The 17,331-nt window shown below is 49.4% G+C and overlaps 1 protein-coding gene across 9 annotated transcripts in view; it reads right to left on the bottom strand.

Annotated features, from left to right (window-relative positions):
* The window catches only part of Iqce (IQ motif containing E), a 44,777-nt gene that overhangs the window by 19,532 nt on the left and 7,914 nt on the right, over positions 1-17,331 (bottom strand). For 4 of the 9 annotated variants that reach the window (XM_048436873.3, XM_048436883.3, XM_085683453.2 and 1 more), the window contains 11 exons: positions 16,145-16,273; positions 15,513-15,647; positions 14,391-14,461; positions 11,697-11,810; positions 11,532-11,582; positions 7,677-7,747; positions 6,147-6,219; positions 5,901-5,950; positions 3,558-3,721; positions 2,463-2,518; positions 1,028-1,257 (listed from right to left, as the gene is read on the bottom strand). In XM_048436873.3, coding sequence (XP_048292830.3) covers positions 1,028-1,257; positions 2,463-2,518; positions 3,558-3,721; positions 5,901-5,950; positions 6,147-6,219; positions 7,677-7,747; positions 11,532-11,582; positions 11,697-11,810; positions 14,391-14,461; positions 15,513-15,647; positions 16,145-16,273 — 1,144 coding nt within the window. Of the gene's footprint in view, positions 1-1,027; positions 1,258-2,462; positions 2,519-3,557; positions 3,722-5,900; positions 5,951-6,146; positions 6,220-7,676; positions 7,748-11,531; positions 11,583-11,696; positions 11,811-14,390; positions 14,462-15,450; positions 15,648-16,144; positions 16,308-17,331 lie in introns of those variants that run through there. The other 5 variants (XM_048436874.3, XM_048436875.3, XM_048436879.3 and 2 more) reach the window with 3 other exon arrangements.

Here is a 17,331-nt window from a genome sequence, read left to right as displayed (position 1 = left end):
TGGCCCATAAGCTAGGCAAGTTCAATACCACGGCTACATCTCACATGCGAGGCAAGATCTGTACCCCTGAGTTACATCTCACATGCTAAGCAAGTTCTGGACCCCCGAGTTACATCTCACAAGCTAAGTAAGTTCTGTACCCCCAAGTTACATCTCATATGCTAAACAAGTTCTGTACCCCCGAGTTACATCCCCAGACCTTGGGCTTTTGAGCTTCACTATGTAGCCAGGCTTACATCAAACTTGATATCCTCCTGCCTCAGCCTCCAAGTGTTGGAATTACAGGTGCATGCCACACCTGGCTTCCCAGAGGGTAGGGTCTTGGGTCCTCCATCCTAACCTCTCCAGCTGAATGGGGCTTCAAAAGCAGGAATCCTAACTAGCTCCTAGGTGGGTGGAATCTGAGGCCCTTGCATCCCCAACAGCTCCCAGGCAGTCAGGGCTAAGGCCCTCAACCCAGTTAGCTCCTGAGTGGGACCATAAGGACCATCCCTAGCCAGCTCAGGGGTGGGTAGAAGCTGAAGCCCTGTATCTCCCACCAGCTCTCAAATGAATGGGGCTTAAGGTGGGCGGAGCTTGAAACCTTAACCTCTCCATCAGGCCCTGGGCAAGCAGGGCGGGGCGGGGGGGGGCTGTGTTTGAGGGGAGCAGGGACAAGGTCTGCATTCCCAACCAGCGTTCAGGTGAGTGGGGCCTGAGCCCCAGGACTTCCAAGGTGGGCGGTGGGTAGGCCTTGCTTCCCATACCAGCTTTCCAGGTGGGTGGGGCCTGAGACCCTTCATCTCCAAAAGCTTTCAGGGTAGGCAGGTCTGGTGGCCTTGGCCACAGTTTTATGACAGCAATTTAAAAATAACTAAGACACAGAGGCTGGCCTTGAACTGGTGATCTTCTTACCTACACCCGTCTAAGTCCTGAGACTGCAGGCCAAGCGCTGCCCTACCTGTGATATGGGTGTTCGGGGCAATGAAACAGGGATGTACTAACTCCTACAGGCCGGGCACTTCAGCCCTCCAAGTCAGCCACTTACTCCTTCTCTGCCAGCTGTGCCTGCAGTGCGCTCCGCTCCCCCTTCAGGGTCTTCAAAGTTCCTTGGAGATGCTCCTGGTCCTCGGACAGATCCCCTTTGGGCTGGTGCTCTTTGGGCTGGTCCCCTTTCGACTGCTTTTGCACTGAGATGTTGGATGAGGAGTGGACCAGGGGATTCGGCTTGACCAGCTCTGAAGTAGGCAGCTTTGGGCTTTCTGAGGAGCTCACCTTCTGGAGGCAATGAAGGCATCTGTTAACTTTACCTCTGTGAGACTCCAGGGGCGGCCAGTCTCCAGTATGTGGGAGAAGCTTTGCTGTGGGGAACGAGTCAGCAGGTTCCCTTCCCATAGTGCTGGCCAGTCCCAGAGGCAGGACATGGGTCAGATCTACCAACACCATATATGATGAAAGCCACCAAGGAGGGAGGCAGGCAAGGAGGATGCACCCATCGGAATTTGGGTATCTCCAACCCTTGTGCTTGCTGTTCAACCAGTCTAGTTCTGTCTGAAAGTGCCTCCTGTTTCCCTAGGCCTTTGCTATTGGGTCTCTGGATATACCTGAATTTCCTGTATTTCCAAGCATGCTTTACATATTAAGTATTTCCACAACACAGAAACTTCTTTCCCTTTCTGCTCTGTCTACTTTTCTATGTTCTAATTTGTCAGGACCTGACTATATTTAAAACATTCTCCCTCGGGCCTTGTATAGCTTTGTCAAACAACTGGAAAACTCTGGTTCAGAACTTTTTCTTTCAATACTGGGGATGCAACCCATCTTGGGAAAGTCCTGTACCACTAAGTCAGGTACAGATTCTAGGCAGGTGCTCTACCTCTGAACCACACCTCCAGTCATTCACTGTGGAGTCCAGGCAGGCACTCTACCACTGTGTCATGGCCCCTGCCCTTGTCTAGAGTCTAGGAGGCACTGTGTCACTGTGTCACTAACTTACAGGATGTAACTTACATCCCTGGCATTCTATCTCAAGATCCTAATAGGATGGACAGGTTTCCCAGAGCCAGACTCCTCTATGGGGGTGGGGGAAGAGGAACAGCAGCTCATGTCTGCTGGCAGAAGTGTAGATGAAGAGACTGCTGAGGACTCGAGTATTATAAAGAAGTTTGGGACTTGCAGATGTGTGCACCAGGCTAGACCACAGGCACGCATGGTCGTACACATCCACCTGTGGCTACAGGAAGCCTAGTGATGGGTTCTTGGGCCTGGCCCTCTATAAAATGAGGGCTGTGAACGACGCAATCTTAAGCCTTGCCCAGACCTGCAAGTAGTAATGCCTTTCCTGTGCACCTGGTAAGGCCTGCGAAACAACCCTACGTGCGTGTTGAGTGGCTTATCTCACTCTGTGACTCTTTATCCCCGCTAACCCAAGGTGGCTGCTTCTTGGCAGGTAGGCCCCGATGAGACATTAGACCTGCACTTACCTTTTCCAACTCTGCGATGCGTCTCAGCAGCCGGGGCTTGCTCCAGTCTGTGTAACCTAAGGAGGGCAATGGGGTTTATAAGACAGTGCCCATGGGCCCTGTAGCAGGGCCATTCTTCTGAGACTTGGACTCACTGCTTCCCACAGCACAGACTGACAGCCAAGTCACAGAGCCCACTGGGCAGGTGCTTGTCACCCGAGGGTTGCTTATCTCACATGAGCCAGGCTGGCTTCGAACTTATTATATAATAATGGAGGACAACCTAGATCTTCTGATCTTTCTGCCTCCATCTTCTGTGTACTGAGATGCACGCTCCATCATGCCTGGTTTATGTGTTGATGGGGCTCGAACTCACGGCTCCAAGCACTCTAGACAAGGACTCTCCCAACTGAGCTACGTCCCCAGCCTGATGATTTGTCTGCGGAACTCCAGATGGTAGTCTCCCTCTTCACGCCCGAGACACTCAAAACTCGGCTGGCACACTCTGGCCATGCTGACCATGCGCTACTAACTGCCCCTCATTACCTAACCTTCTAAATGTTCCAGGCTTAAGACTTGGCTTTGCTCTTCTCCGGCACCCATCTTGCTGGGTGCCATCACTTGGTTCTGTCTGTCTGCCAGGGACCTGCAGCACGCCCAGCTCTCCAGCATGGCGGGCACCTGCCTCAGCTCAACCACTCCTCCTTTCTGAAATGTCAACTTCACTGCTCAGAAAAAAAAGCCCTGGGGCCTACAGCTGGAAGAGCCTCTCAGCAGGAGACCCCTCCCCTAGTCCATATTAGACCTGGGTTCTATCCCCAGTACTGCAAGGCAAAGCAAAGCAAACCCCAGTGTCTTGCAGGCCCCTAGACCAGAGCGATCTCTCCCTATATCTCCGCAGCTCCACGGGCTCAGGCTCCTTGGACTCTCCCTGAACCAGTGTGGCACCCGTCCTACCGACAAGTCCTTTTGCACAGGTAAGGGGACATGTCTGATTTGAGGCTTGTGACCAAGTTCTCCATGTTTGAATGGGGCACGCTTCCTATCTCTCACCATAGAACAAGACATGACCTGTCTCCTTGTGCCTCCCTCTGTGAGTGGCCTGCCGGCAGATACCCTTTATTTTGGAGACAGTGGGGGAATTGCTGAGCATGCGGTCCAGGTCCTCCTTCAGGCTCTGGTTCTCCTCTGTCAGCTCCTGCACGCTCCGGGTCAAGTTCAGCAGGGCACTGCTCATCTTCTTCTGCCTCTTCATACCCAGCTTCTTCTCCACTATGGGCCTGAGGATAAGCAAGGGACAAACTGAGGGTCGCACTTCTAGACTGGAAAACATCTCAAACAGGAACACGGACGGCTTCTTACCAGGTTCTGAGGTCAGAGTGCCTTATACACAAGAACATTAACAATCTGACTGGAAACCAGCTCTAATTCCCCTATTAGGGAAATGTAACTTCAGCTGATTATTTATTTTTTAAACACAGGAATGCCAGGCAAGGGCTCTACTAATTGTTCTGTACCCAGTGCCCTCCATTGTTAAGACTGGGTCTCCATACGTATTCCAGGTTGTCCTGGAACTCAGGATTCTCCTTCCTTCACCTCCTGAGTATTGCCATAATGTGGGTGTGTTACCAGACTCACCTCTATTTTATTTTTTTGTACTTTGTGCTATTGTATAATGTGGTCATGGAGTAGGTTGGGGACGTAGCTCAGTTGGGGGAATGCTTACCTAGCATGTGGAAGGCCCTAGGTTCCTTTCTCAGGACCACCATGTATTTATTTAAATACTGCATAGCTACATACATACATGAGTGGTCCTATAGCAAGGTGCCGAGCGCCCCCTAGTGTTCCCTTGGCTCTTGGTCTCTGGTTCTGTATTAGAAAGTCACTATATAGTATAGTGAATCGATACTATATATTACATGTTCTTTAAAGACATGTAATATATAAATATTACATAAATATAATATATAATCTACAAAGACTCACACCACCAGTCTCAGCATCTTCCCTGATAAAAATGTCGCTAGTGGTCACAGGGACCTACACCAGAATCCACTGTCCATGACTGGTGATTCAGTATTTACTAATTCAGTAAACCTGGGACGTCATAGAATATTTACCTGCAAATAACAGGACTGACTCCACCTATCTGTCTTTGTGTGTGTGCATGTATGTGTCCTACGCTATCACTCCCCACCTTTTCCCTTGAGACGGGGCCTCCCACTCAACCTGGAGCTAAGCTGGCAGCCAGCGAGTCTTATGGACTGGATCTTTCCTCTGTGTGATCCCCTGACCTCCTAGACTCCCCGCCCTGCCAGCACTGAGATTACAGGTGAGCATGCAGACATGTCTGGCTTTGTTTTGCACAACAGACTAGAGCTCCACCAGGGAGCTACCTCCTCAGCCCTATGTGGCACTTTAAGAGAATATCTTCCAGCTGCTGTCTAGAGCGACTGGGGACAAAGGAGAAAAAGGATAGCCACACTTGGTGCTGGCAGTTTACACAGAAGCCTGTGGTATGGGCAGATTTGTTTTACATATATATCATATATCCATATCTATATCTATATATCTGCTTGCAGGTGCCTATGGAGGCCACCGGAGGTATCAGAACCCCCAGAGCTGGAGTTCCAGGCATTAGAGGCTGCTTGGTGTGGGTGCTACAACTGTTGGCATTTTGGCATCATATTGTTTACAAAAGATAGGTACGACTTACACAGTAAAGAGACCTTAACTTGCCGGGCAGTGGTGGTGCATACCTTTAATCCCAGCACTTGGGAGGCAGAGGCAGGCAGATCTCAGTGAGTTTGAGGCCAGCCTGATCTACCAAATGAGTTCCAGAACAGCCATGGCTGTTACACAGAGACACTGTGTCTCAAAAAACAAAACAAGAACAAACAAAAAAAGAGACCTTAACTTGGGAAAACTTTAACATCAAAAACAAAACAACAAAACAAGTTTGTTGGCCATGGGGCTTCTACAGTTCCCTCTTGGAGCATGGGCCTGGGTGACTGTCAGCAGGTGGTAAGAACAGAAGAGGCTGTGATAAGGCCAACAGATATACATCAATGCGACTATCAGGAACAAGCGAGGAGGGCTGGCTGAAGGGCTCAGTGGGAAGCACCCGCTATACAACCATGAGGACTGGAACACCCGAGTTAAAAAGCTGGGTGGCACTGGGGAGACACCGACAGGAGGATACCCTGGGCTCCAGGTTCCCTGGGAGACCTTGCTTCAGAAAACAGCGTGGAGACACCTGATGCTGACTGATGGTCTCCATATGTGCACACATGTTCATATACACATGAATATGTACACATGTATAACACACACACACACACACACACACACACACACACACACAGTAAGCCTTGCATAGCTGCCAGGAAAAGGGAGAGCGAGCCAGAGTGGCCTCGACAGTACAAAGACACGGAGATTCCTACATGAGATCATACACACCTCTTTCCTGTGGCGTCAGTACTCGCTAGGAGGGTCTGCAGACGATGGATCTGTGAGGGTGCAAAGGGAAGGTGTCAGAAACACAACAGAAGAGGGGACAGCTTTCCCCAACTCTACAGTCAGCTTCCCAAATCTGGCTTTATTCCGGGAGAGAAAACTATGCTGTGGTGACTTCTGCATGCCCTCTGAGCCCGAGTGCAGGCAGAACTGCAGGTTTCAGAGCATCAGGCTCCAAGGTGTACATACCTCCTCATAGTATGTCTCCATAGCGATGCGCATCTCCTCCAGGTTGGTGGTCTTCATGTCCGTCTGCAGTTTGCTGAAACCCAAGTTCAGAGTTAACATGGTGGGACTAGCACCCAGAGGACAGGCAGAGGAGGAGGCACTCCCGGAAGTCAGAGAGGGGACGGCAACAGGAAGCCCGACATTGGCCTTGACCATGTGAATCCACACTTCTGGAACAATCACACCAGACAAGTGTCCTCCGGGGTGGCCCCGGCCACTTCCCTCATGAGCCCACAGACCATCGGCAGATGGTCTTCTCTAAGAGAGGCTACCCTGCAAACACTGGGGTCATGGTACCAAGGGACCCTGCATCACCTTCAGAGCAGAACAGCCCACTTTATAAAGAGGAATCAGAGTCAGGTGTAGTGACACATGCATGTCGTCCCAGCACTCCACAGGGAGGCTGGCACAGGAGGACCTCAAGCTCAGCCTGGGCTACATAGCAAGATGTGGTCTCAAAACAACACAGAAAGAAAAATAAAAACAAATCCTTTGCTCCCCGCTACCACCAGCACTGCCACCTTGCCCTTAATATGCCACACGCTTCAGAAGAAAGGCACAGGAGGAAGCAGAGTTCAGGAAATCAGCACACACCCAGACTCACACTGACAAATTTCATCAAGAAACAAGCGAGGGCCAGAAATGGCATAGGAATTGGAACACAGGTGCGGATGGTTGCCAGAGTTTTCTTAAAATGGACTTAACCACATCTAAGATCATCTCTTACACTCAGTGAGACCGGAAGGAAGCAGGGAGGACCGGGGGTGGTGGTGGTGGTGGTGAGAGAAGCATAGTGTATGCTGAGAGGCCTTGGAATCCAGACTCAGAATGTTCACACTGGACATCAGAGGTGACTGTCATTCTGACAGGGGTGGGGGCTGGGGAGTAAGAAGCTGAAGAGAAATATTGTTTCCTATGAAATTTAGAGGGAATCTGAATTGAAGAGAAAACTGAGCCTAAATGTGTAGTCCATCACACAGGTTCCTCAGGACCAAGACAGAAGGCTTGAAGACTCAAGGCCTGACGGCATGATCAACACAAGGAGGTTCTTCTCAAAATTAAAAGTGAAAACAGGACTGAGGTGTGGTTCAGTGGTAGAGCATCTGCCTAGACTCCCCCAGTGAGGGGCTGGGGTGTGGCTCAGTGGTAGAGTGCCTGCCTAGAATCCCCAGTGAGGGGCTGGGGTGTGGATCAGTGGTAGAGCCCCTGCCTAGAATCCCCCAGTGAGGGGCTGGGGTGTGGATCAGTGGTAGAGCCCTTGCCTAGTGGTAGAACCCCTGCCTAGTGGTAAAATGCTTGTTCCCACCCTGGCATACAGGGAAGGGAGAAGCTAGCATTTCTCATAGTTTTAGATTGGAACAAAGATGTGGCAAGAAGGCAGAACAAACTCAGAGTGGAAAGGGTAGATGGAAGAGAGGTCAGTCTTCTGGCCCAGTGCAGCACCCAACAGACGCTGGGAACCTCCCACCACCAGCTCCCCTCAGGTCGTACTTGATAGTGTTGTCCTTTTCCTTGCACTGTTGCTCCAGCCTGAAGATCCTTTGCTTGAGCCCGGTGATGACCTGCCAGCAGAGGGCCACCACCTCAGTACAGTCACCCACAGGGCTCTGCCTGCTGGGTCCCCTCCTAAGAGACCCTACGATACCCAGCTTCTTTCTATCAGAGTTCTTGCACATCCATCCCTCCTTCCTTAGTGTGCTCCTAGTGATGACTAAAGGGCCCCAATGTGCTCCGCTACTGAGGAGCACTGACGAAGGGACATTGAGAGCAAGAGGCGGGGTCAGAGGGCAGCAGCCTGCTCTCAGGGTCCCATGGCAGCTGTTCTAGGGACCACACTGCATTCGAGGAGATGACTACATGTGCAGTCAGTTGCTAAATAACAAAGAAGTCACCAGAACCTGGATGCTGCCCTGTGCCTGGGACCCACTGGGACCCAGCAATTCCTTGCCCAAGGTCAAGGGGCTGCTCGACCAGGCTTAGCCTTCCTTCTCCTTAATGTCTCCTTGTCTTCTTGGGGAGGTATTTCCATTACAACCTAAACAACTTTTTTTTTTTCTCCAACAGTCAGGGTCTCCCTGTGTGGCCCAGGCTTGTGTTTGACTTCTGAACCTCTTGACTCAGCTTCCTGAGTGCAGCTGAATTATAAGCTTGGGCTTCTAGACTGGTTTACAATTGCTACTTTGAATCAACTTCAGACTTACACAACACACACACACACACACACACACACACACACACACACACACGGCATTGGAACAATAAAAATACAGGGTTTGCAGAGATGGCTCAGTGGTTAAGAACAGCGGCTGCTCTTCTAGAGGATCCGGGTTCAATTCCCATCAATGGTGGCTCACAGCCATCTGTAACTCCAATTCCAGAGAACATGATGCCCTCCTCTCCTTCTGACCTTAGAGGGCACCAGGCATGCATTTGGCACACAGACATGCGTGCAGACAAAATACCCACATACATAAAATTAAAAAAAAAAAAAACCACAGGGCTTTCTCTATGGAAATATCTGTTCATTCATTAATGAGTTCTATACCTTTCTCCAATGTCCTAGGTAGACATTTCAATTAATACTACATTATTACATATATACTTTCCTTTTTTTTTCTTTTTGAGGCAAGGTTTTATGTAGCTCAGACTGCCCTTAAAATCCTTCTTTTCTCCAAGATGATCTGGACTTTTGATCCTCCTGCCTCCACCTCCCCCATGCTTGAGTTTCAAAATATTTTTTTAAAAAGCTTAATACTGAGGCCTGGCAAGATGGGTAAAGGCATTTGCCACCAAGACTGACGACCTGGAACCCACATGGTGAAAGAGAGAACTGATTCCCACAAACTGTCCTCTGACCTCCACATACACCCTGGTATGTGAGTACCCCTCTCAATAAACAGATAAACATAAAAATACTTTTTAATTAACAAAAAATATTTTGAGGTTGCTATGAACCACTTTGGATGGCTCTGCAAATTGCCGTCCTGGGAGCTACTGTGTGCCTGGACAGGTGGTCAGGAGGGGGAGTCTATCAAGGGCAGTGTGACAGAGCAGGCGCCACTGCTCGGGTCCTGGTGTGCAGGCCTTGCCAGCACTAGCACTGGGTGCATAGGTTCTGAGTACTCCTGTTTTTATCTCAGCCCTGCCAAATCTGGTTTGCGCCATCCTTGCTAATTTTGTTGCTTTATGGTGTAAGGTTTTACTTGGAGTAACTTAAAATCATTTCTTTCCTCCAGTACGTAGTGCTGGTGGGAAGAGAAGCCACGTCGAATGCAACCACCCTTCCTGCCTTCCCTGAGCCTGGGAGATCAGGGAGAGTCAGATTTGGGTAAACCTCTGAACCTCGTTTTCTTGCTTTTAAAATGAGGGCTGGGGGGGGGGGCAGGGAGATGGCTCAGTAGCTCAAGTGTTTGTGGTACAAGCATGAAAAACTGAATTCATAAAAAGCCATTGTGTTATCAGATGGTGGTGGCTCACGCCTTTAATCCCGGCACTCTGGAGGCAGAGAAAGGCGGATCTCTGTGAGTTTGAGGCCAGCCTAGTCTACAGAGTGAGTTCCAGGACAGGCACCAAAGCTACAGAGAGAAACCGTGTCTCAATAAAACTAAACAAAACTAAACAAAAAAAAAGCCATTGTGTCACTGTATGCCTGTAACCTCAGCACTGGGGAGTTGCAGACAGGAGCACAGATCCATGCTGACTGCACAGTCACAACTTTGGGATTTGTTGTTTTCTAAAAGACATTTTCTTGCTGTGGAGGTGGCTCATGCCTTTAACCTCAGCACTCAGGGGGCAGAGGCAGGTGGATTTCTGAGTTCAAGGCAAGTCTGGTCTACAGAGTGGGTTCCAGCACAGCCAGGACTACACAGAAAAATCCTGTCTCGAAAACAACAACAAAAACAATAACAAAGACATTTTCTTGAGCTAACAGTGTGTCCCTGTAGTCCCAGCCCTTGAGAGGCTGAAGCTGAAGATTACTTGAAATCAGAAGGTCCAGGCTAGCCTGGGTAACATAGCAAGATCCTGTTCTAAACAAAGCAATAGTTTTCTTGTGGCCATATACTACTCATTCACAAGAGTTAGCTAGGTGCTGACTTTGAGTCCTAAACACAGAGTGCCATAATTTATGCTAAATGTGTATTACTATATGAGATATATATACACACACATATAAATCTGTGTGTATATATATATACATATATAGCCTACACACATATATGTATATATACACACATATGGGATATACATGAAAACTATTTTTAGGCTCTTAAATTTTTTTATTGCGTTTATTAATGCTAGGGGTTGGGTAGGGAGTGTGTCACGGCCCTCATGTGGAGGTCAGAGGACAACTTTCAGGAGCTGAAGTTTCTCTCCTTCCATGTTTGTTGCTAGGACGGGACTCAGGTTATTGGGTTGGTGGCAAGTGCCTCGATGCCAATCTTGCTGGTCCTATCTCACAGATCTTACCTCTGGAATATCTTTATTCTGGAGCTATTTTGCATACTCCTGACAGGGAACACTGTGGTAACCTAAATCCCTGCTTCGGACAATCTTTGCAGTTTCTCTTTAGTCTGAGGGCTTTGCTATACATTTCTTCATGACCCCAAGCCCATTAGCCTACTGCTGTCTTACTCCTTGAACTCTGACTCATGGGGACAATGACATACTCCATACCCCACCCATTGTCCATCCGTCTTATTTTACTTATTTAGTTATTTGTTTATTTTTGTTTTGTTTTGTTTTTTGAGACAGGGTTTCTCTGTGACTTTGGAGCCTGTCCTGCAACCAGCTCTTATAGACCAGGCTGGCCTCAAACTCACAGAGATCCGCCTACCTCTGCCTCCCAAATGCCGGGATTAAAGGCGTGCGCCACCACTGCCCAGCTCTCCATCCATTTTAAATCAGAAATTGTGGTTTGGATGTAATTCCCAAGTTGTACACTGAGACTCTGATTTGTTTTGTTGTGGTTTTTTGCTTTGTTTGTTTGTATTCTGAGACAGTAGCCCAGGCTGGCCTCTATGGAGCAGACGCTGGTCTTGAACTCACAAGTGCCTTCTTATTATTTATTTAGTTATTAAACTTGTGTTCCCTCCCCGGCCCTTTTCTGTAGACTGAAGCCAGGCTTCCACACTCTCACCCGAGCCTCTCTGTGACTATGAGGCGTTTGTTCCACCTTTTTTCAGCCTCTGCTAAGCCTGCTGCCCTCTGACATCCCTCAGAGTACTGTCCTGTGATCTCTATGTTTCTACAAACAACAGTTCTAAAAAGTTCTGAGGTTAGGCCCTTTCTGCAGTTCCACTGCGACCTCACCGGAAAGCTCTCCTTGGAGCAGGAGGCTCTACTTACCCAACCAGTGTCGGGCCTTTTCTCGGCCAGCGTTCGCACGAAGTCTGAGCCCTGTGGGAGGCAGATGGAGACATTAAGCCCACGGCGCGCTTCCTCCCCTCTGCTTCCCATGGCAGCACTGGCATCACTAGCTGGCAGGAGGGCTCTGTGGGCTTTGGGACTTACTCGACCTGGATCCAAAAGCTGTTCTATCTGTCGATCCTTTCTGTTGTTCTCCTCTTCCAAGCGCCGCAGCTTTGTTCTCATCAGATCCACATCGCTTTTCTGCATATGTAAGGACTGGAGAAGAAAAGGAGGGCGGGGTTGGCAAGATGGTTCGCCGGTAAAGGGGCTTGCCACCAAGCCTGGTGTCCTGAGTTCAATCCCCAGGACAGGCACACACATACTTGCAAGCACACAGGCACGCATGTGCACATGCACACAATGGAAAGGACCACCTTCCCCAAGGTGTTCTCTCGCCTTTATGTACACACAAAATAAATCAATGTAAAACCAAAACTCAACCAACAAACCAAAAACAAACCAGAGGAGGGTCACATTAATACAAGGTCAAGGTCTGTATAAGAGAGTGAATCCCTGATTTGGGAAAGTTTCTCTCTCTCTCTCTCTCTCTCCAGGAAGCCTAGACCTGGTAGCAATTCTCCTGTCTCAGTTTCCCAATTACTGGGATTAGTCACACTTGGCTTTGAAAGATTTTTAAAGCCCTGGGAGTCATGGGCTCAGCAGTTAAGAGCACGGGCTGCTCTTCCAGAGGTCTGGAGTTCAATCAGTTCCCACATGGGGGCGCACACCTTCAGGGCCACAGAATCCAGGGGATCTGATGCCCTCTTCTGGTCTGCAGATGTACATGAAAACAAAACATTGATAAAAAGAAAATAAACAAATCTTTAAAATTTTTTTTTAAAAAACCAGGGAGGTGGTGGTGCACGTCTTTCAGCCCAGCACTCAGTGGCAGAGGCAGATGGATCTTGAGTTTGAGGCCAGCCTGGTCTACAGAGCTAGTTCCAGGGTAGCCAGAGCTATACAGAGAGACCCTGTCTAAAAACACACGCCCTACCTAATTCCCTGGTGTCATGCAGTGGGGCAATCGGGCAGCGAGGGGTGTGAGGGTAATCCCAACACTGTGGGTGCAGGAAAAGCCGGCGCACTGGACTCCTTTCCCATCACAGTGCCGAGGGCAGCCACTGACAAAGATTTTCAAGCCCGTGAACGTTGGCACTGAAAAGTCCCAAAGTCCTGTACTTGCTTCCATCTGTCATAACACAGTCTGATGCTCCATAGCAATACTAGCACAGGGCTTAGCAGTCAAGAATACACACTGCTCTAGCAGAGGACCTGAGCTGAGTGCTCAGCACCCTCAGTGGGTTACTCAAAATTGCCTATTACTCTCGCTCTGGTGGATTCAATGCCCTCTTACAGCCTCCAAAGGCATCTGTATGCACATGCACACAGAGGCCCACACAACCCCCCCACCTATCATTAAAAAAAAAAGCAATAATGAAGGAATACTAGCCCTCAGCTGTGTCCGGGGAGAGATGCTCCTGACATCCCCCTGTGGATGGGTTTTCTTACCAAGCTTTGGCAGGTCAAAGGGGAAACAGATCCTGTAATCAACTCTTATTTAATTTTATTTTTTTGTGTTTCTGAGATTGAACTCAGTGGGCACTCTACTGTTAAGCCAAGCCCCCCAAACCCTTCAGTGATAGCACTCTAGGCAAGTGTCCAACCACTAAGCCATACCCCAGACCCTCACTGGGGGATTCTAGGCAGGTGCTCTACCACTGAGCCACACCCCAGCCCCTCACTGGGGGATTCTAGGCAAGTGTCCTACCACTGAGCTACACCCCAGCCCCTCACTGGGGGATTCTAGGCAGGTGCTCTACCACTGAGCCACACCCCGGCCCCTCACTGGGGGATTCTAGGCAGGTGCTCTACCACTGAGCCACACCCCAGTCCCTCACTGGGGGATTCTAGGCAAGTGTCCTATCACTGAGCCACACCCCAGCTCCTCACTGGGGGACTCTATGCAGGGGCTCTACCACTGAGCCGCACCCCAGCCCCTCACTGGGGGACTCTATGCAGGGGCTCTACCACTGAGCTGCACCCCAGCCCCTCACTGGGGGACTCTATGCAGGGGCTCTACCACTGAGTCCCTTATCATGGAATCGATTCTACACTGCACTCTGCTGTTCCATGATGGAACACTGCACCATGTACATTCTAGAAAGTACTTTACTATTATGTCTCCAACTACCTTCAGATCTCCAAAAACTTACAACGATGAGTTTGAATAAAGTCAGGTCATTTCCCCAGAGGCCTATTTCTAGCCTAAAAATATGGCTCTCACTGTTACAAGGTGTTACTTGCAACAGTGATTCACTGTTCGGAGTTGTCAACAAATAGGAGTCTCCCAGGCAGAGCGGGAGCCCCTCTACCTCCAATGGCAGCTCGGCCTCAGATGGGAATGTCCACACAAGGGACAACAAGTCCTTTCCAGGGGATTCTTTAGCTACTGCACAGGTGCCGTGTTTGCATTTTGGAGACAGAGTCTCATGTATCCCTGGTTATCCTTGAATTTACTACGTTGTCCAGCTGTCTTTGAACACCTTTCTCTCCCTACCTCCTCAGTGCTGGGTAGTGCTGGGATGATCACCATGCACTACCACACCTGGCAAGCCCACTGTCTCTTCTGCAGTTGGTGGCCAGGCCTTCCACTCAGCCAGGATGGCCGGCTGGCCTCTACGGTATGGTGCCAGGGCATGGACTCCATGAAGCTGGCACTCATGTCTCAGCATAGCACTGCCATTCAGTCAGGGAGGGCTATCACTGTCAATCACAGAGGAGCAGAATGGACCCTACCTTCTTCAACTCGATGATCTCATCATACATGTCCTCCTTCTCTCGGTAGACAGAAGTCCCAGAGACGTGACCTGGAGGAAGACACACACCTCTTAGGACATTGTGGGACAGTAGAAAGAACCCCTGGTTATGTCTGAAGGGAAACCTGAAAGTTAATAAAACTGTGCTTGTTTGTTTGCTAAGATAGAAGGGTCTTATTGGTTAGCCCAGATGGCCTGGAGTTCAAGATGCTCCTGCCTCAGCCTTCTCAGTGCTGGGGAGACAGGGAGTGTCCTCCAGCCTGGCTGACTGAGGGTGTGAGTGTGTGTGTGTGTGTGTGTGTGTGTGTGTGTGTGTGTGTTGTGAGCCTGTGTTCATGAAGAGACCAGAAGAGGACATGGGCAGTCCTGTTCTCTGGTTCTTTGTCTTATTCCCTTGAGACTGAGTCTCTTCTCTAACCGACCCTAGTGGTAGGCTGGGAGGCAACAAGCCTTGGTGGTCTCCATCTCTGCCCGCCACAGTGCTGGGTTACTAGGCTCACGGCTGGCTTTTTGCATGGGTGCTGAGATCTAAACTCAGTTTGCATAGCAAATGCTCTTATCCACTGAGCCATCTCTCCACTTACGGAGGTTTTAATGACATTTAACTGGTTATAAATTTCAAATAAGCTGAAACTGTTACCCTAATAAGTAGAGTTGGTTCACAAGGACATGGAGCCAGCCATCGCCATGTTGGAGAGCTAGTCCTCTCTACTAAGGCCCCCATGAGAGAAAGGTCAACAGGCCCCATGGACAAACACTAGTAACACTAGTAAGGAACAAATAAGGAACCAGCAAGGTGCCTGAAGACCGGACTTCCATTCCAAGACCTCCCATGTTGGCAGGAGGGAAATGACCTCATAAGTTGTCCTCTGACCTCCACATGCCTGCCACAGCACAAACACAGCCCACCCAGACGTAAGGAATTTACTGTATTTAAGGAGGATGACATAATGGCTCGACTATGAAACTCTCTTCAGGAATCACTGTCCCTCGGAACATTCTAGAATGGAGCTGGTGCATAAAGCCAAACAAAATCTCACCCCTCAATTGCTAGAGGCTTTCCTTTCTGCTCTCCTGGCCTTGTCCCCGGGAGCATGCTCACCATGGCTGCCAGAACGCCTGAGGTCTGCCCTCTTCGCTCTCACGGCTTCTGTCAGGTGGTCGGGCGTGCAGCTGGGGGGGTGGGTCCATGCGTGCTCCGAGGTAAGCGTGGAGCTCAGGGGTTGGGTCACACTTCCTGGTTTGAATGTGCATGGGTTTAACAGGGCAGGTACAGCACAGTCTGCGAAGGTCAACCTCTCATCCAGCTCCAGGGAAGGAGGAAGCCAGGAGGCGGGGGTACTGGTAAATGCCGAACAAGCAGCTCACAGAGATCAGCCCAGGGAGCCTGGGTGTGTCACATGTGCCCATTCCCCTGGCATAAACACTCCCACTTCAGGTTTCCAGGGTGACAAAGACCAGCTCACAGAAACTGTAACAGTCGTCTCCGGCAAGCTGGCAGGGACTGGCTCCATGACACCTCTGCCACAGGGCCATGCTGAGATAACCTCCATCAAAAGGGGATAGAATGTCCTCAGGTGGGACTGGGAAAGCCACACCCACCAATGACATGGTCAATGTCTTTGAGAAGATCAAAGGTAGGCTCACCGAAACCACATGACTCATACCTGCTAACCATTCTCGGTTTCCCGCACTGGATCTCTAGCCAGAGCATCCTCTACAGGAGACACGTACCATGTTTCGAGGTTCCCAGCCACAGCTTTTGTGGGGTCAAGGACATTCTGCTGCTCAGAGGCATGTTCCCTGCTGTCTTCAGAGACCGCCAGGATGTCACTTTTTTGGGCTTGGAGTAGTAAGGTGATTCTGGGGAGGTAACGCGCAGTTTAGAGCTGCACCTCTGCTTTACAAAGAAAGAAACTGGTCAATCGCAACAGGCAAAGGGCGCTCCAGGAGGAATACATGCTGGCAAACTCCAGATGCGTGATAATTTACTGTGAAGTGAGTTCTCACTATATAGATAGGCCAGGCCAGGCCAGGCCAGGCTAGAAACCCTGCTCAAGAGAACCTTTCTCTGTTTTTCTTTTTCTTTTCTTTTTTTAAAATATTTATTTATTTGCTCATTATGTATACAGTAGTCTTTCTTCAGTAGAGAAGAGGCATCAGGCCTCATTACAGATGGTTGTGAGCCACCATGTGGTTGCCGGGAATTGAACTCAGGACCTTTGGAAGAGCAGGCAATGCTCTTAACCTCTGAGCCATCTCTCCAGCGCCCCCTTCTCTGTTTCTTAACCTATTTTTATTATTTTAAATTATATTCAAGGTGTATGTCTGAGTGTGGATGGGTGTAGGCAGTCACAGTGGCAGAGGAGTTAGATCTTCTGGAGCTGGAGTTACAGACGGTTGGAAGTGGGTGCCAGGAACCAAACACAGGCTCTCTGCAAGAGCAGAAAGTGCTTTTAACTATTAAGTCATCTATCCAACCCCTCAAGAGATTTTCTTGTCTAAACATCTTGAAACAGTTTTTTTTAAAAAAACAAAACAAGGGCTGGAGAGATGGCTCAGTGGTTAAGAGCATTGCCTGCTCTTCCAAAGGTCCTGAGTTCAATTCCCGGCAACCACATGGTGGCTCACAACCATCTCTAATGAGGTCTGGTGCCCTCTTCTGGCCTGCAGACATACACACAGACAGAATATTGTATATGTAATAAATAAATTTAAAAAAAAAAACAAAAAACAAAACAAAACAAAACAAAACAAAACATGGGGCTGGAACTGAGTGCCTTATACACGTTAGGCATTGAGCCACACTCCAGCCCCTCACTGGGGTGATTCTAGGCAGGTGCTCTATCACTGAGTGATATCCGCAGTCTGGCCTAGTGTATTTAGCCAAAACTATAGATGAATGTCACCATACCTGTTTT

This window comes from Myodes glareolus, chromosome 2, assembly GCF_982192425.1.
Source record: "Myodes glareolus chromosome 2, mMyoGla1.1, whole genome shotgun sequence".
NCBI lineage: Eukaryota > Metazoa > Chordata > Mammalia > Rodentia > Cricetidae > Myodes > Myodes glareolus.
Note: the sequence above shows the minus strand (reverse complement) of the source record. Positions and strands in the feature narration are given on the sequence as shown.